The sequence below is a fragment of the Pseudorasbora parva genome, chromosome 9, assembly GCF_024679245.1.
Source record: "Pseudorasbora parva isolate DD20220531a chromosome 9, ASM2467924v1, whole genome shotgun sequence".
NCBI lineage: Eukaryota > Metazoa > Chordata > Actinopteri > Cypriniformes > Gobionidae > Pseudorasbora > Pseudorasbora parva.
The window spans coordinates 21,457,244-21,477,056 of NC_090180.1; the positions used below are offsets into that span (position 1 = coordinate 21,457,244).

The 19,813-nt window shown below is 40.3% G+C and overlaps 1 protein-coding gene across 2 annotated transcripts in view; it reads right to left on the reverse strand.

Annotated features, from left to right (window-relative positions):
• The window catches only part of mmp16b (matrix metallopeptidase 16b (membrane-inserted)), a 62,224-nt gene that overhangs the window by 17,242 nt on the left and 25,169 nt on the right, over nucleotides 1–19,813 (reverse strand). The window contains exons 2-4 of one of the 2 annotated variants that reach the window (XM_067454318.1): nucleotides 17,557–17,705; nucleotides 15,882–16,001; nucleotides 878–1,182 (exon numbers count right to left, since the gene is read on the reverse strand). In XM_067454318.1, the coding sequence (XP_067310419.1) occupies nucleotides 878–1,182; nucleotides 15,882–16,001; nucleotides 17,557–17,705 (574 nt within the window). Of the gene's footprint in view, nucleotides 1–862; nucleotides 1,183–15,881; nucleotides 16,002–17,556; nucleotides 17,706–19,813 lie in introns of both variants that reach the window. The other variant, XM_067454317.1, reaches the window with a different exon arrangement.

A 19,813-nucleotide genomic window follows, 5' to 3' on the forward strand; every position in this document is an offset into this window, starting at 1 on the left:
TTGGTGATTCAGTGGTTCTTCAGTGGTTCTTCACCAGTTCTTTGGGATGACTGAAGTGCTATATAGCACCGTTACCATATACAGAACCTGTTAAGCCCCTGTATGGTTCTTCAGCAGTTCTTCAGTGGTTCTTTGGTGTGATAAAGGTTCTATATAGCACCACTGCCGTACAAAGAACCTTTCAAGCCCCTTTAAAGGTTCTTTGCACACCACTTTTGGTGCCGTTTAGCACCATTATTGAGGAAGAAATAAAATGCGATATGGCACCTCTTATGGGTTCCATATAGCACCATTTGACAAAGGTGCTATAAAGCACTTTTAAAGATATGGTGCTATTTGGCACCAAAAATGGTTCCCCTATGATTACAAGCCAAGAACCACTTTTTGTGCCAAATAGCACCAATTTTTTTAGAGTGTATTGTTCATGATACCCATGCTGCTATGCATCAACTAAAGGTAACACTTAGAATTGTATTAGTGTTAGCAAATGACAGACTGTACTGACACCTTCAGATCATTTTTTGTTTGCTCGAACTGGTTGGAAAATGACGCTGAGATACCTTGCACAGGCGGTGCAGCATTTTAGTGAATTCTCCCCTCAATATTTAAAAAGCTACAAACAGCACAGTTTGTTAAAAACACTAATTTCAGCATGTAAATTATGGCACTAATTACTTTAAGTGAGTCTTTTTTTGCAGAATAGCTGTTGGTAATAGCTATTACACATCCTAAAGTAATTTATTTTTCATTAGTGCTTGTGAAAGTCTCATTAACGATTTAGCTGCTCTGTCACATTTGCATTCCTGCTGAAACGGCAACTTTATTTGGCTGTTAATTGTTGAAATTGAAGATGTGGCCTAACCTGCCGTTCTCTCACCATCATGGTTTGGGTTGCCCAGCGTCCAGGGTTCATCTGAGTCAAAGTGTGTGTCGCCCCCTATGCCTGGCCCTGGGAAATAAGCATGCGCCAGGAAGCCTCCTTCTCCATCAAAAGGAGAGCTGTCACCATGGAAACCAGAGGCAAAGATGATGGTGATGTCGACGTCACGTTTGCCACTCTCCAGAGCGCTGTAGGGCACGGCCTCAAAACGTAGCGGCGTGACGCCTTGCCATACGTCAAACGCCCGGCGAATGGCCTCATGTGTTTCTCGTGCTCCCACTTTAGGAGTCACATTTTTAATGCTAGAAAAACAAACAGAAATAAGCATTATTTAGCAGTGGAGTTGATCACTCCAGCATTTGGAACAGCATGAGGGTGATTAAATGATTACAGAATTAAATTGTTTGGCTGAACTATCCCCTAGGATCTAAAAGATAATTGTAATTTAAAATTGTTTACAACTCCAACACTGGAAAAATGTCAACTTCCATTTTGTCAAACAAACTGTTTTAAAAGTTGACATGACAAAAATTTACAATTAACTGATACATGAGTTGGATAAATTTAAGTTGGTTTGTGTAAAGTCTACCAAAATATTATTTTACATCAGTGAGGCGCAATATTATGGAAGCTTGTTTCCACCCTGGAATCAAAAAAAGTAAAAGTTATTTGTGACATTTTGTCTCTTAATCTCGCGATGTCAAGACTTTTTTTTTCTTGCCAGCTATAAACTCTTTAGTCTCGCGTAGCCAGACCTGTAAATCTGCTTATCAACTTACTTTCAATGGGTCAATCACACTTATATTATTGGAGTTCATTCAATCCTATTATTTACATTAGTCTAACTTAATTTCATTTCATTCCAACTTAAATGTTTTATTTTTTCCTACAGTTGGATCAACTTAAAAAAATACTTCAATTGGTAACCCCTAAAAAAATTAGTTTTCTCAACTTAAATTACTAGATTCTATCAACTAAATTTCAAACACACAAGACTCAAATAGCTTTAGAAATATGTATTACAATTCATTTTATTCAAATTCATTTCATTTTCCTTTTTATAAACTTTGAGAAATCATTACAAACTGTGTGAGATATACGTAACCATACAATACTAAAATTCAGTTTAGACTCAAATGCTTGGATCCACAAGAATACATCATGATTACTTTTGAATTTAAAAAGCTTATGTTATTTTTGTTGAAAGCACAGACCAAATTTAAGCTGATTCCATTAATTTTTTCCATTAATTGAGTAAAAAATCTTTAAAGCTGGTGTAAGAGAGGCTTGCAGTGCGATTAAAACTCACTCCCCTGGCCTAAAGAGGTGCAATACAATGACTGATGCTAGAGCCTGCTCAGTGTCCATGTTTGTTAGTGCATCCACCTCCTCTGCCAGAGACGTTTCTTCGCTTGGAGTGATCTAGTAGAACTGGAGGGGTTACATTGGTGCCATAACACGGATGGGCCGACTAGTAAGAGCTGTGCAGGTAATCCTCACTGCCCTGGCCTCAAGAGGTACACTAGAGTTTTTAGCATCCTTGTTAACATGCCCGCCTCCAATGCTGGAGACACTGGTTCAAATTCCACTTGGAGCAGTGCGAGTAGAAAGGTTTAATTGGTGCCGTGACCCGGATGGGAGTGAGGTGTAAGGGGGGTGAATGTAACGGAGTGTAGCTAGTAAGAACTCTATCTATCTATCTATCTATCTATCTATCTATCTATCTATCTATCTATCTATCTATCTATCTATCTATCTATCTATCTATCTATCTATCTATCTATCTATCTATCTATCTATCTATCTATTTTTACTACCAAAATTCAAAGTTAATTTGTATTGCTAAATGGTTTTATGATGCATTATAGGTTAATGTGGCAGTTTCTCGTGTTACCAGGGAGAATTTGTCTCTACAAGAGTGTCTCCATTATCTTTAGCAAATCTTAATTTCATGTGTGCTATTAATGGGGTGTTTTGAGATTCTGTCTGTGAGAGAATTTCTTTTTTTTCCCCCAGCTTAATCAGATATTAACATCAAAACCTTCCCCCTGATCGAAATCCACCACTACCAAATGTCAAAGTAAAATACCCTCACCATTATGATTTGTTAAGATCACAGAAAAGAGAGAGCATTTTCATTTCCAAAGTGAATTTCACGGACTGCCCTTAGACTGGCATCTTTGCTGAATTCCCCACATTGAAGTCTTTATCTTGCTCTAACAGACTGAGAGGCCCTGAAAATCTCAGCTGACTTTTCTCTATAGAGGCCAGTCACTCACTGCCAAGCCTGTCTTCATTTACATTCCATTTGCATAGGTGGCCCATCAATTAAAAAAAGCAGGATTTGAATAAATCATTTCCGTTATCGCCTGCTGTAACCGGGAAAGTCTAAATTGAGGTGAGAGAACACTCTATTTCCTCCAAGCCTTTGGAAGGTAATCTTCGGGGAATTCAAATATGTTTCTTGAAGGTTAAAGAGTGAATGCTGGAGGTTATTACATGCTTGGCTGTGTCTTCATTGCAGTGATTCCTGATGAAAACTATTCCGGAAATTATATAGCCTATTGTCACTGTGGGTCAGAAAATTTCTATCTCCATACTTTGTATTTTTTCCCCTTACAAATTATTACTATTATTAGTCACTATATTTGCTTATGGGTTTTGCAAATATTGAACCAATAAAATGTATTAAAAAGAGCGTGTGACTAAACCTCGTAAAGCTATTGGATTCTAAAACTGTCAGTAAATTCTCATAACTCCACCCCATATCTATTGTGAATGAACTGCCACACTGTTTGTAGTACTTAATTTTTATAACATGAGATTTTAGCCAAATGAAAAAAACAGAGTGTGCCGTACACAACTACCTGCTAATGCAGTCACATTCACGTAAATCACTACGCATTGACTACGTCCATATTTTTTTTTACAATCTATGCCTACAGCCAATGAGACAGTAAGATACAGTGCAGTGGGAGGTTCAGGAGAGGAGTTTTAGACCAGAATTGTTATTGTTACATTGTTAATGTTTTAAAAGATATATTTAAAATTCTATAAAACAGAAACAAAGCACCAACATTTGCTTGACCAGCTCCAACAGCAGCAAATTGCAAAATGACTTATTTACCTCAAACTCTCTTTGCAGAACACTATCCTTGATCCCTGCGTCTCCCTAACCATATCCTCCTCCATAATCTTTTTTTTCTTTTTCTCCTTTTTGCTGCAAATTTGACAATTTGGATTGCAAGCTTTCTGCAGTTTATAATTTTTAATAACAATTCCAGTCTCGCGCAAGAACTCCGGTCTGACGCACAAGTGATCTTGTTTTCTACCTCAGACAGTCATGCAGTGTGTAAAGAACAGTGATCAGACCAGTTTAAAAATTGTGCAGTCTGAACTCGGCAAAAGGGCAAAATGCACAAGATTTAGTACCATCAATGCCCTCTGGATACCGATATCACTTCTTTTGTAGTGTAACAACAACGACTAATGAGTTTAATGTCTCGGGGAATAATTAACTCAAAAGGGATTTAATATTCAATATTCATGAATTTATGAATATGATTTGCCAGTTGTTCATTACGTATTAAAATTTTCCGATAGGGAAAATTGTTTAATTAAATACAAGTAACCCTTTACGGAATTGCTTGAAATTATCCTACTAAGTTTGTCCTGCAAATTAGTTATAGACTTTTCAAATCAATTCTCAATAAAGGGATTACTGCTTTACAAGCGCATAAGAAACATTAACTTTACTGATCAGGATAAGTTCAATATTTCAAATGGTCATACAGTTTACTTTACTAACATAGTAGCATAAGCAGTTAGGTAACGTTTAGATCGCAAGTTTCATTGACTTTGTGTATGTGGCAGAATAACAGATTCAACTCATTAAATGTCTTTTGAAGGTTTAATAAACACAGACTAAAAATAACACTACAATTCACACAGAAAGTACATACTAAATATGCATCAAGAGAGTAGAAGTATAGATATTAACGAAAGAATACATAAAAGAGAATAATGAATAGACTGAAGTTAGAGAGAGATAAAATAGAGAGAGAGAGACAAAGAGAGAGGGAGAGAGAGAGACAAAGAGAGTGGGGGAGGGTAAGAAACAGCTTTCCTTCAGTTCAACCAAATACGACCTTCACGGAGTTAATTTATCCCAACGGGAGAATAACACATCCTCTTTACAGCAGTAAGAATAAGAATACTTGCATTCTTTTTGGTTTCGTTTTGGCTTCTCGCTTGTGTGCGTATGTGTCTCTGCGTGTCTCTGCGTGTCTCTGCGTGTCCGGCGGTCCTTTCCGAGGTTGGGAGGGAAGCGGCTGTTTGCTTTAGCGATGCTTCGTGTTCTTGAAGATCGGATTGTAGAAGAGAAGATTTTTGGAAGAGATGAGGCCTGCTTGGAGGGCCCGCATTGGTGGCATGGCTTAAGGGCCAGCCACGATGACGTGTTGGTTCAGCCAGAGAGAGAAGAGAGAGGAGAGGAAGAGGAGGAGAGCTTGTCTTCACTGGTCTTTTAAGGTCTGGAAATAGTCCCACCCTCCAGGGTTAGACTTAACCAATGAGATTGTTGGGATTTCCCGGCGGGAAATTCCTCAGCAGAATTTATTGCCCTTTGTTTGAAAGTTCGACTCAGTGGGTCTCTGAGTCTTCATACTATAATTAATGCAACAAACACACACTGCATTTTCTGAATAAGTGATATACATGGAAGTGTAAGTCGTGAAGTGAGCATTAATTTGATAGGAGACATGACATATATGAGGTTATCTGAACTAGTACTTTGTTAAGACAAAGACAAAAAGATGCAAGATACCATACAGAATAAACATTTTACAAGACAGTTATGTGTTTACATATAATGTCCTGGGGTGCATGTTCATTTATAGATGGTTTGTCTATAATTTGAGGCAAAAGCTCTGTGTCTTAAAGTCTTTGTGTATAAGACTTCATGTGGCCACATTCTTTCCGGTCATAAAAGATCTTATCAGATGGTTTCCAGGGTAGCTGAAGAATCCTTCTCTGTTGTGTTGGGGGAAGGTCTGTCCATCAGCACACTTTCAAAACATATTTGTTAAATGTAACTGGCGATTGTGTGTTTGATTCGCCTGAGTCGCTACATAATCCCCCCTTTCGCTAGTTGTTGTCCCTCCTATGGACAACAACGAGCGATATCAAAGATTCAGGAAGATCAGACACACCATAGCCATGTTAGGCTCCAGTTGTTTGTGTCTCCTGAAGTGATGGTCGTTCCACGGCAGATAAGGCAGACAGTAGCCCAGTTCAGGTCTCTGTGCTTGTGCAGCAGGTGTCGAGGCAGTAGGTGCCCTGACGGTGCGTCACCTGTCATCCAGAAGTCTGTTTGTGTGGTGCAGGTGTGCTGTGGGCTTTCTGCAGCCCTGGGTGGAACCATGTTCCTCGCAATGGCCAGTCAGTCCTTTAGGTCTCCTGCCTAGGAAGATGGACTGCATCTTGACACTTTTATGTCCTATGCTGACTAGGAACTTTTCAGAGGGTGCCTCGCATTGTGGCCAGGCTGGGTGCCTTCTGGTGATCCACTTTGGTTTCTCTGTTTCAAAGTTCAAAGTCATTGGGGTTTTGAGAATCCCTTCAGAGGCGGCCTTGTGTTCGTTTAAGGCCTTCTTTCTCAAATCACATGCATGACATAGTGTGGGGCTTGGCAGTATTGCCTACAAGGTGACTAACTGGTGTTGGAGGAGAAGGTTCTTGAAGCTGGTGTAAGGTTAGGCAGAGGGCTTGGGCTCCTCCCCCCTTTTGCGTTTGTGTGCAGGGCTGGAGGAGCTTGCGCTGCTGATGTGAAGTTCAGGAGAGTACGTCTTTCTTTTGAGGATTCATTTGCAGTTGGTGATCAGCAGTCCAGGTTGCTCTCTCAGTACAATGCCCGAGGCTGGACCCGGTGTGATGGTGTCTGGTGGTGGCTGGCCTCTGATTGTCTGGAGGCACAGGAGCATGATCACGGCCGCGTTTCTTAGGCATTTCCAGATCTGTTGCATGGCCTCAGTAGTGAAGTGGATGCCTCTGTCTGAGTTGATTCTCAGTGGCAATCTTGACAGGAAAAAGATGTGATTCATCAGGTGGTATGCCGTGGTCTGGGCGGTGTCGTTGGGTGCTGGTTGACACTCCACCCACTTGGTAAACTGGCACACCACTGTGAGAAAGTACTTTTTGCCTTTTGTGGACCTGGGCAGGGGTTCTACCCGGTCGATTTGTAGGTTTGACCATGGGAACGTGGTCCCTCTGTGTTGCAGTGGGGCTCTGTGGCTCGGGTTTGCTGGTTGGAACTGGCAGCGAACTAGCCCTTCTCTAACATACTCTGCTGCATCTTGATGCATCCCAGGCCCATATGCCACCTGTTTCAGTGTGTCATACGTGGCTCTGGTGCCGTGGTGTCCAGCACATGGTGTGTTGTGGGCGTACATTAGCATCACCCCCCTTTGCGACCGTGGCACTACAAGCTGTGGCGCTGTGTTGCCATCGGGTGCACACCAGAGAATGTTGTCCATAATACGCATCATGTGTCTGGAGTTATGCAGATGCTTGTGGCTAGAGTCATCAATGAGCTCAGAGTCAGTGATAGGGCGGTTGGAGGGGTCTGAGAGGAGGTCAAGAATTGTCTTTGTTGCAGTGTCAGAGGCTTGCGTATCCGCAATATCGTTGTGTGAAAACTGCGGCGTTAGCGATAGCAGCTGCAAGGGAGGCATTGTAGCCGGTGTCGATCGCTTGCTGTGGGTTAGCACTGCAACAATGTGGCAGGATGTGGGGTTCGGGGGTGCCCACATGTCGCCGTGTGTTGTGTTTCTACTGATTGCATTGCACAGTGGTAGACTTTTGGTTGAGTTGTCTGCCCACAGTGCAGGGATACTGTTCGTTGTGATAATGTCATTCAGCTGTAGGTCATTCATGACCTGGGGGCAGAAGGCATCAGAGTCTTTGGATAGCTGAAATGTGCAAAGTAGCGAACTTGAACTTGGCTTTGGGGCTGAGGCTGTGTTGTCACAGTGTGCTGCAGGGGGTCCCGTGGCCTTTGTGACATGGCAGTCTGGCTCTGTGGGAGTTCCCGTGACCTCTGTGACTTGACAGTCTTGCTCAGACGATGCGTGTGTCTGAAGGGGCAGAGGGTCACGCACTTGAGCCCAGACTTTCAGCTGTTTGAAGTCCAGTACGGGTTCGAAGCGGTCCAGCAGGTCTTTTCCGATGAGAAACGGATAAGTGTTCATAGGGGAGATATAGACTGGGTGTATCAGCCTCATAGGTCCAATTGTCAGGTGGATGGAAGCTACGTGCTTGAGCTGGATGTCGTTTTGGCTATACGACTGCACATTTAGCTTACAAGTGTGAAGGTTAAGGGTGCGATTTTTCCTCTGTGCTTCAAATCTGAGTCTTTCAAACAGTTGGGCGGATATAAGCGTGAGGTCGGAGCCAGTGTCAACTAGGGCTTCGAGCTTAAATTCCCTTTCCATAGTGATAGTCAGATAGAGTTTTCGAGCCATCCCCTTCTCGATTAGGTTTCCCAGGAGTCTTGGTGTGGGGACCTGTATGTTGCTTGATAAGCCGTCTGGATATGTGTCAAGTGTCTCATTATGCGTGCAAACAATCAAAGCAGCGCTTTCTGGTACGCTGGGCTGTCCCATGATGCTGTCTTGATTAGAGGCTGTTGCTGTCAGCTGTAGTGAGTGTGTGCTGCTGACGTGTGGGGGTGCAACAGTTAGTACACTAGTCCGTGGTTGGGGAACAGTGTTCAGGGTGGATGATTCAGTTGCAGGAAGGGCGGAAAGGTTGATTTCAGGTATCATGTCTAGTCGTGCTGTACCTGGTCCGTCCTTCTTGTCTTCCTTGTGAGGTTTCTGTCGGAGGAGCTCTTTTAGGATCTTTATGAGCTCTGTAACTTCAGAAGCAGCTACACTTTCTTTGCCAGACGTGGGTGCAGGTCTGGGCCTACCATTGTCCCGTCGAGAGTGGCCTCTTCGCTGGCTTTTTGGGCGAGGCGGGTCCCAGGATCCTTCAGAGCGATCGCTCTGGTACCGTGGATGGTCGCCATTATGACCACGCTGCCCTCTGCTGGCTTGGAGTGGTTTGGACTCTCTGTTGACGGGTCGGTAACTGTGGTTCTGTTTGGCGCCCTCTAGGGTTAGCTCTGGGTGGTGCTCAGAGACAGGGCAGATGGTGGGCTGTTTTACAGTCTTTTCAGAAATGGTTTTCTGTTTGACGTAAGCTTTGTGAGCCAAGTCTCTTAACTGTTGCGTGCCCATGCTGCGCGGGCACGCCAGCACCCCCAGGTGGTAACTGATGGTAGGGTGCAGGTTTCGGAGGAAAAGAGTTTTGAAGTTGATGTCCTCTTCCATGCCTGGGTCGTTACGTGTCCCGAAGTAGGCACGTCGCAGTCTGTTATAAAAGTTCTGTGAGGTCTCACGTCGAGCTTGCTTGAGGTCCATGGCAGTGATGAACCCCTGGTCTGACTCGGGGTCGGAGTACTCACGAATTAGAGCTTGTCGTAGATGCCAGTAGTCCGCTTTGATGGCCTCTGGTTGTCGATCCAGAAAGCTGCGTACGTCACGATTAGACGTGGCCCTGAGCAGGTACAGTCTGTCCCAGTTGTTCGCGTGAGCGACAGTTTGCAAATAAAAGTCTATGTCTTTTAAGTATGCGTGGACGTCGTGTCCTCCTGCCGGGTCTGGGCTGAAAGTAGGAATATTTCTGGCCAGCTTGTCAAGGTTCTTTGAAGCTTCGTGGCTGTTGACCTTGACTTCCTGGAAGGGCGTCCTTTCCTTTGCTGCTGACGGGGATTCGTGGAGACTGGCGGGTGCTCTTTTAAACAGGGGGCTGTCATTCCCCTTCGTAGCTCTTGCTTCGTGGCTAAAATGTGCGGAGTAACTGGTCAGGGGAAACTGTGTGTTGTGTGTTTCCCCCTTCCGGTAACGTTGCACTATATATGATTGTCTCAGTTCTCTTTGCACCATGTCAAGTTCATCTTTGAGCTCGTGTCTTTGCTGGATGAGCTCGTCGATCTCGGCTTGTGCCGACTGCAAATGTTTTGCATAGACTTTAGCGGTAATGTCTCTGTCTTTAAGTTCATCAGTGGTTCTCTCCAGGAGGGATTCGCCACGCCGAAGCTTTTCGTCGAGTTGTTTCCTGGCGTCTTTCTCTGTCTGTACTCGTCGGTCGGTGTCACGACGGAGCTCCTTCAGGGTCTTTTGAAGTCTTTCTATTTCTTTTCTTTGTTCTTTGTCTGTTTCGCCGTCTTTCTCTGTGTCTAGAAGCTGATCTAGACGAAGCTGGGTGAGGGCTTGGTCTCTCCGGGCCTCCTTGGCTTGAAGCTTTAGCGTTGCTGCCTCCTGTTCCAGGTTGTCGTAGCTCCCTTTGCTTAGACGTGCCTGTGCGATGAGGACGTGGGCGAGGCTTCCGAGGATCTTGGCCACTTCCTTGTTGGAGTAGCTGTGCGTGGGGTCGTGTGTCATCAGCTGGTCTAGCTCGGTGTCCAGTTGCTTCTGGCTCGGCTGCCCCAGACTTCCTTGACTGGTGGCCGTTAGCGCTTCCAGCCATGTCGTTAGGCGATCCCACGGGACGGCGGAACTGGATGCACGGGACATGCCGGCTTACTGTGGACGAGAGAAACACAGCACACACACACACACAGAGAGAGAGCCAATGCAAGCTTGTTCTAAGCTAACGAGCTATCGTACGGATAGCTGGGAATTTTGGCTAACTGATGTCGACAGTTAGATAGTAAGACAATTTAGACAATTAGGTGGGCGGTAGCCCTGGGGGGTCACTTGGTGAACTGCTGCTCGGTCGTCCCGGGACTATCTAATTTTCCTTGGGGTCTCTTGGTGAACTGAAAGAAACACAATCGTGATAGTCCAACAGTGAGGATAGGAAAGAGCACAGTGGAAACAAACACAAGATGAATTGGTCTGTAATGAAAGGAATGTCAGCGTGCGCGCCGGGAGTGTTAGGGAAATTAATTGGCTAAATGCTCAAGATATACTAAAATTCGGCTTGTACTATGGGTTATCCCATTTAGCTCATCCGGGGTGGATTGAGGTCGCTTAAGTGGAAGATTAAATATCAAGAGCAATTTAGAAAAAGGCAAAAGTTTCTGTCAAGTAATGATAAACAAAAGCACTTTTGATACTGTTTGTAATTACCAGACTGAGCTTTATTCCCAATGGGAGGGGAAAAGAAAAACTTTTGCAGAGAGAAAAAAAAAATAATAATAATAATAATTAAAAAATAAAATAAATAATAATAATAATTTTTAATTAAAAAATTAATTAAAATTAAAAATTAAAATTGAAAATTGAAAATTAAAAATAAAAATAAAATTATAAATAAAAATAAAATAAAATAAAAAAAATTAGAAGCTCAACTTAATTCAAATTAAATTCAAAGCAAGTTTAAATGAAATTTAAATAAGCCTGTAAGGAAAAATCAAATAAAAGAAAGCCAATCAAAAATCTTATCCTATAACGATTAATCTCTAATTGGGAGTTATCCAAATAAAAGAATTAATCAGAAAGGGAGTAGGGATTTAGTGTTGCGCTGACTTAACAGGGTATAACCACACGGTGGCGTCCTTCCTTCCAATTGGACTGTGTGACTTAAACCTAATTTCACTTTGAGTTAGAGGAAGTTATGTTTCTTTTTAAACTTCAAATTCGAATAAGGGTGTTTAATCAGCGAGAAAGGAGACTTGGTTGTTGCTAGAAAAATTGTATAAATGAAACTGTGTACAACAGTAAGCAATAAACAATTTATAGGCTCAAACTTATTTTGTTAAGGCAGAATCAAATGACGGAGAGTGAAACTATCCGAATTTATCCACACGATGGCGCTATTGCGCCCGCCCTAGACTACAGTTAGTTAGGCGGAAATGCTCACCAGATGGCTTTGTCTGGTTCTAGAGTCGCCCTCCGGCGTGCTGCAAGCGGCGTTGCAATTCTTGAGTCGCCCTCTGGCGGTTTGCAAGCGGCGTTGCAATTTCTGAGTCGCCCTCTGGCGGTTTGCAAGCGGCGTTGCAATTTCTTGAGTCGCCCTCTGGCGGTTTGCAAGCGGCGTTGCAATTTCTGAGTCGCCCTCGCGTTCTGCACTTTACTGGCTTTTGCAGATCACTTACAAATGACTGGTGCTCTAGATGCACGACTAACAAAACGGGTGAACGCAGGAATTTTCCGTCTGCCTATTCACGCATTTTACATGGACTCCAATAGACATTTATCAATATGGCTGACGGTTTTCAGCATCTCTGATTCAAATGTTTTAGGTCTCAAGTCTTTGGTTAGCTAAGCCAGACTTAAACCAGGAGTTATCGTTTATCTTAACGATATAATAATTATTCTGAGGCCCCTTATATTGTACAGGAGAGTCTCGTCCTGTCCCAATCTTCCGCATAGATAGAAACTTTTCGTTGTTCAGATCAAGCGGGATAACGCAACGTACGTGTCTACAGACATCATCAAAATCTCATTATTTTGATGGAACACATAATATATTGCTCGAGTCAAATGTATGGATTTTCTACAATACATTTGTTTGGAAATCACGCGGATAAACTCTATTGTGCCTACGGCTGCAGAGTTTTTCGTTTCAAAATTGGATTTTTGTACCGTTCATATTTTCATTAACATAATCCGGCTACTTCAACATTTCTCAGCATCTGTTTATGCTTGGGTTCGCCTTGCGCGTACCGTTCAATTCACAAAACAACACCAAAACAAAACGAAACAAAAACGCGCGTGCAGGTTATTAATACTCCAAAAATACACAATGAATAGAATATGAATATCATTCACACATACACAAACGTTTGAAACTTACCCGGTAATTTCTCCACCAAATACATAGTGCGAGAATACTGATGAGTTTAATGTCTCGGGGAATAATTAACTCAAAAGGGATTTAATATTCAATATTCATGAATTTATGAATATGATTTGCCAGTTGTTCATTACGTATTAAAATTTTCCGATAGGGAAAATTGTTTAATTAAATACAAGTAACCCTTTACGGAATTGCTTGAAATTATCCTACTAAGTTTGTCCTGCAAATTAGTTATAGACTTTTCAAATCAATTCTCAATAAAGGGATTACTGCTTTACAAGCGCATAAGAAACATTAACTTTACTGATCAGGATAAGTTCAATATTTCAAATGGTCATACAGTTTACTTTACTAACATAGTAGCATAAGCAGTTAGGTAACGTTTAGATCGCAAGTTTCATTGACTTTGTGTATGTGGCAGAATAACAGATTCAACTCATTAAATGTCTTTTGAAGGTTTAATAAACACAGACTAAAAATAACACTACAATTCACACAGAAAGTACATACTAAATATGCATCAAGAGAGTAGAAGTATAGATATTAACGAAAGAATACATAAAAGAGAATAATGAATAGACTGAAGTTAGAGAGAGATAAAATAGAGAGAGAGAGACAAAGAGAGAGGGAGAGAGAGAGACAAAGAGAGTGGGGGAGGGTAAGAAACAGCTTTCCTTCAGTTCAACCAAATACGACCTTCACGGAGTTAATTTATCCCAACGGGAGAATAACACATCCTCTTTACAGCAGTAAGAATAAGAATACTTGCATTCTTTTTGGTTTCGTTTTGGCTTCTCGCTTGTGTGCGTATGTGTCTCTGCGTGTCTCTGCGTGTCTCTGCGTGTCCGGCGGTCCTTTCCGAGGTTGGGAGGGAAGCGGCTGTTTGCTTTAGCGATGCTTCGTGTTCTTGAAGATCGGATTGTAGAAGAGAAGATTTTTGGAAGAGATGAGGCCTGCTTGGAGGGCCTGCATTGGTGGCATGGCTTAAGGGCCAGCCACGATGACGTGTTGGTTCAGCCAGAGAGAGAAGAGAGAGGAGAGAGAGGAGAGGAAGAGGAGGAGAGCCTGTCTTCACTGGTCTTTTAAGGTCTGGAAATAGTCCCACCCTCCAGGGTTAGACTTAACCAATGAGATTGTTGGGATTTCCCGGCGGGAAATTCCTCAGCAGAATTTATTGCCCTTTGTTTGAAAGTTCGACTCAGTGGGTCTCTGAGTCTTCATACTATAATTAATGCAACAAACACACACTGCATTTTCTGAATAAGTGATATACATGGAAGTGTAAGTCGTGAAGTGAGCATTAATTTGATAGGAGACATGACATATATGAGGTTATCTGAACTAGTACTTTGTTAAGACAAAGACAAAAAGATGCAAGATACCATACAGAATAAACATTTTACAAGACAGTTATGTGTTTACATATAATGTCCTGGGGTGCATGTTCATTTATAGATGGTTTGTCTATAATTTGAGGCAAAAGCTCTGTGTCTTAAAGTCTTTGTGTATAAGACTTCATGTGGCCACATTCTTTCCGGTCATAAAAGATCTTATCAGATGGTTTCCAGGGTAGCTGAAGAATCCTTCTCTGTTGTGTTGGGGGAAGGTCTGTCCATCAGCACACTTTCAAAACATATTTGTTAAATGTAACTGGCGATTGTGTGTTTGATTCGCCTGAGTCGCTACAGTAGCATAAACTGCCATGCCAATTAGTAACGGCATTACCTTTTTTTTTTACTGTCTATGGGCATTACACAAAAGACGCTGGTAGATCAAGTGACCCTAACCATGGTGAATGAAGTAAGTCTGGATTACATTCAGACCATACACATTCATACTATAGAATATACTTGTATTACATTTAAATGTATATTTAGTCATATGGAATAGCCTGGATGCCAGCAGAAACCAGCCCCGTCCACAACATTTTAGCTCAGGCAATTCGGTCTGGACTTGATCCATAGAGGAGTAATAATGGCCGAACAGAAACTGTTCGGACCAATGAAATCATCAGGGCGGGGTTTAGACGATGATGGACAGATGATCAACAGTAACGTAATCATCCACATCATCAATTTGGATGGGTGCTTGGATTTAATTTGTTCAAATCCTAAACGGAGAGCTTGTTTGAATATGCATTCACCTTCACTATTTCTCTCTGAAATGATGATCATGTTGGTAAGTAACTGTGTATCCTTAAAATCTTTTTTTTTACAACACTGGCAAAGTGGGGGTAAAATGTGTGTTATTTTGACAAGGTTGCCTGCTAAAATTTGCATTCCTGGGTCTATAGATCACATAATTGAGCTCGTTTCAACCCGGAAAACAACCAGCGGAAAAAAAACACAGACTTGGCAACACAGTGCAGTTGAGTTCTGTTGACATTTGACAACTTATGCGCTTCGTTGCTCTGATTGGTTGTAGGTCTGTCCAATTAAAGTCTTTCCTCAAAACGCCCCATAATTACAGCCCAATGGAGCAGTATCAGACTCATATTCTGACTAGAAATGAGTATGACACATAAGCCTACATAATATGGAATCCATTTTGGATGCAAAATACAGTGTTTTTTCCCCTTTCCTGAAAGCACTGTCTATGCATATTGAGTAATAACAGTAACATAAAAATGTGCATTAAAACATTTGTTTTCCATAATATCATGGAAAATAAATATATGGTTTTATTTACTTTATTATTTAATGAACCTTAGCTGAAATGTTGGATTTTTATTAATGTTAACAAAGAATTATAAAGACTGCAAAAAATGTATTTCTCTTTGTTATTTAATGTTTGTTAGTTTAATGTATAAGCTAATGTTACCTAATGGGGCCTTATTGTAATGTGCCAGCAGAACTTCATATCCACTTGGAACAACATGAAGGTTATTAAATGATTAAATAATTACATTTTTGGGGTGATCTATCCCCTTAACTTCAGTTGCTTCTATAATATAATTATAGAAAATAAATATAATAAAATAATCATATAAAAATAGGTATACTGTACATTTAAGACATCTTATTTAGAGTGCTTTTATAAATGTAGAGCTTTTTTTATTTATTTCACAACTCTATCTTGTTAAAGTCTGTGCTATATTTGAAGATCAAATTGTTAGATCATTCACACTAACAGAGACGTCATGTCTCTCTCTAACCTGTATGTGATGTGTGTGCGTTGCCACTTCTGTCCAGTTAGTGCATATCGCTTCTTCCTGCGGGATCCAGATACACCCTCAAGCTGGTCTGGTACCCCACATCTGGGTCTCTTCATCCAGCTAGAGGAGAAGGCAAGAAGAGTGAGGTAATTTCTGCCCTTCATCAACAACAACAACAAAAAGATAGGTTAGCTAAATATGCCGCTTTAAGGCATGACTATAAAAGAGTAAATAGATTAAAACATAACCAGTTCTGTGTTCATTCATCAGAATTTAAAAATGTATGTGTTCTTGTGTCTACTCTATTGTTATATATAGGTTGTATATTTTTATATATTTTATATATTGGTTGTATATTTGTATATTTTTGGCTATATTTTTGATATCGAAGTCAATGCATTATAGTGCTGGAGGTGCATACAAATATTGGTAACACTTACAAAAACATGTAAGTCTTTAATAAATTCAAAAAGGTAACAAAGAACACACAAGAGTTAACAGAAATTTGTTTAGCAGAGCCACACTAACATAAACAAGAATGAAAACAGAAGAAAAGGAACAAAAAGCTTAACACAGGAACAAGTAAGTGCTTAATTAGAAACTATGACAACAGATGAGTGATTAGGAATAAGCCAAAAAAAAAAAAAAGACAATGAAAACAATGACTAGACAGAACAGAACAAGACAAGAATGTGACAATGTCAATATCACAGACATTCAGCACCAAATTATAGTCATCAAAATCTGTAGCTTCGTGAAAAATTGCTCTTGAAACCTACTGTTGTCATTCATAATGATCTTTTCTTTTTTTACTGCTAGTTACATAAGAGATACAATTTTACAAGCTAACGCTAATTAGCATTTCCATTTAGATAAAAGATTATATATTTATTTATATAACTGAATGTGAAAAACAATATCTTGTCTTAATTATCAATAAACCATGACATAGAGAATAAAAATAACTGCTGTTTAAAGGCAGAATTAAATTGAGTGAAAAGTCAAACAGAGAGTGTTTATGTTCTGTCACACTGTGTTGTTCTCCTCAAATAACTTCAAGCTGTAGAAAATGTTCTCAAATATTTTAGATTGGAAAATGGCATGTGGTGTTCTTTACTAAAGAAATGACCAGTATGTAATTACATCTGTAATGAATTTCTGTAATTACATTTATAATTACATTGTTGACGCTTCCCATTGTAGCCCATACCACTACACTAACTTTACCCGTATCCCACCTCAATATCAGCAAAAGTGCTTTGCAATACAATTTGAACACAGTAAGTACAATGCACTTTGATGTAAGTAGTTAAGGCCACCTAATATAAAGCGGGACCAAAATGTTTAATAATCTTTTGTCATGCACTTGATGTGGTGACTAACATACTAAAGCGTTTGTAAAGTAGTAATATGTGAAGTACTTGATAATAATATTACATATAAAGTTAATATATTTGTTTAAATGTACTAAACTGAATTTTCATCCTTACAAATGTGTAAATAGCTTGCTTGTCAGTGCATTCAACAATGCATGATATTACTTCCATATTATGTTCTCTTTTTAAAAGCGTATGTACTGAAGTGTACTTTTCACAAAGGTTGTTTTGTTATAATATGTTGCTTCAGTGTAACAGGGGACATTTTACTGTATGTGTGTGTGCTTAGCAATACTCACTCTACAGTGTCCTTGTCTAGAGTCCCTGTGATGTTTAGTCCATACTTGTGCTGCATAGCAGCAATAGCAGAATGCATGGTTTGGGCTGATCGCAGGACGGCCATGTTAGGTTGTGTATGGTGGAGGTAGCCATACCTCTGTAACCACGCCTGTAGGAGAAAGAAAAAAACATAACCTGACAACAGGTCCTCAGCTAAACCCCAAGGATCAGCTGTAGGGTTGTTAAACAGGACTTCATTTTAACCATGGTTCTCAGATGGTTTTGCTTGAGGACCAACAAAATAGCAAAAGTGTTTATCACACAAAAGTAACAAAATGTCCTTAAAATCAAACATGGCAACTGATTGATATATTGCCATGAATTGCACAGGCCCAACTAATAACTGACATGAAAATAAAGGAATAGGAATATTTACAATATTGTTTCTGCATATAGCATCAGAAGCAATTTAACAGGCACACATGACAAATACTGGGCTAAATATTGTATATGTACTACCCATAACCTTGTGAAGAAGAAGTGTGCCTACTGTATTGAAAGTGCACTTGTAGTGAACTTAAATTCTTAGAAGTATATAAAAACTTAAACTTAAAAACTTGCTGATAATACTTTACTTGCTGATAATATAATACTATAAAAATAAAAAGCCACTGTAACACTTTATTTTACAGTGTCCTTGTTACATGTTACATGTAGGCTACTTACCATAGTAGTAACAGTAAATTATGCATAATTACATGCAAATAACCCTAAACCAAACTCCAATCCTACTATAACCTAGTAAGCACATGTAGTTAATTAATATTACTCAGTACTTAAATATATAATTACACTGTGACGACACCTTAAAATAAAGTTGAACCTTGTTTCTTAACACACTTACTGTAAGTACACTTTGTAATAATAATGTTTTATTCATATTTCAAATAATTATGTTTTAATCTTTTGTTGTGCTTAAAAGGAACACTCCACCGTTTTTAGAAATAGGGATTATTCAACTTCTCTCCTACATTTAAATATGTGGGCAAATGCATTTTTGTCTCATGCGTGCATTGTTTTATTTTGGCAGGGTCACATCTAGCGTAGCTTAGCATAATGAATGGAATCCTATGTTGCCAGCTAGCAACTTGGGCGCAGAGATATCACGGCTCTCATCCTCACGTCCTCTGGCTGTTGAGCGATTGCTATTTTTTTGCGTGATATCTCTTACCCAGAATAGCAGTGCTTCGCCTGTGCTTCCCCATAATATAGTCACAACAAACAAACCTGCACTGAGACAAAAATGCATTTGCCCAATTTAAATTTATGACATTTCAACTGAATTTAAATTAAAGAACATTTAAGTTTATCACAAAGGCTCTACATTCGGCAGTAAACTGTAACCATATTTTAAAGACAATAGAAGTAAATGTGAAATGACATATAAAAAGTCACTTGTATGTAAAAAATGGCTCTTAAAATCAACTAATTGCATTTAATCTAAATATAAACCTTAATATAGTTTGTGCTGCCAAGTTTGGTTGGACACGTCACATGGCATTTGATGTTAACAATAAAAGATTTATTATTATATAGCGCCTTTCTTCTCTTTTACTTTAGTTGCTAAGCATTACAGTCCCTGACAAAAGTCTTGTTGCTTGTGTACAAATTGACCTAAAGTGCCGCTGAAATATATTTCTAATCAATATTTTTTTTACAAGAAATGGCTCATTTTAATCCCACCAGCTTTTGTGATAATGTTTCAGTGAAAAACTAAACTTTCAAAAAGTATTCTAAAGCCCATTGAGTCAATTTTTGCAAAGACATAAGTGTTGTCACCTTGTCATATGAGCTTCACCTGTGACTAATAATGGATCAATTAGGTCTCAAGTGTGTATAAAAAGAACCCCAGTACACTAGACCTTCACATCAACTGCAACTAGACCTCTGCAAACATGCCTAAGATTCACCCAGAGACTAAAGTTTTGATTATCAAGAGGCTGAAGACCAGATCCACTGCTGATGTGGCAGACACCTTCAATGTGTCTCAGCGTCAAGTATAGAGGATAAAAAAAGATTTGAAGAGACTGGAGACGTTTTTGACAAGCCCAGGTCAGGCAGACCCCGCAAGACAACTGCTCAAGAGGACCGTTTATTGGCTCAAAAATCCAAGGCCAGCCCATTTTCCACTGCAGCAGAGCTCCACGAGACCTGGTCACCTGAAGTCCCTGTGTCAACCAGAACAGTTTGTCGGATTCTGTCTCGAAATGGCCTCCA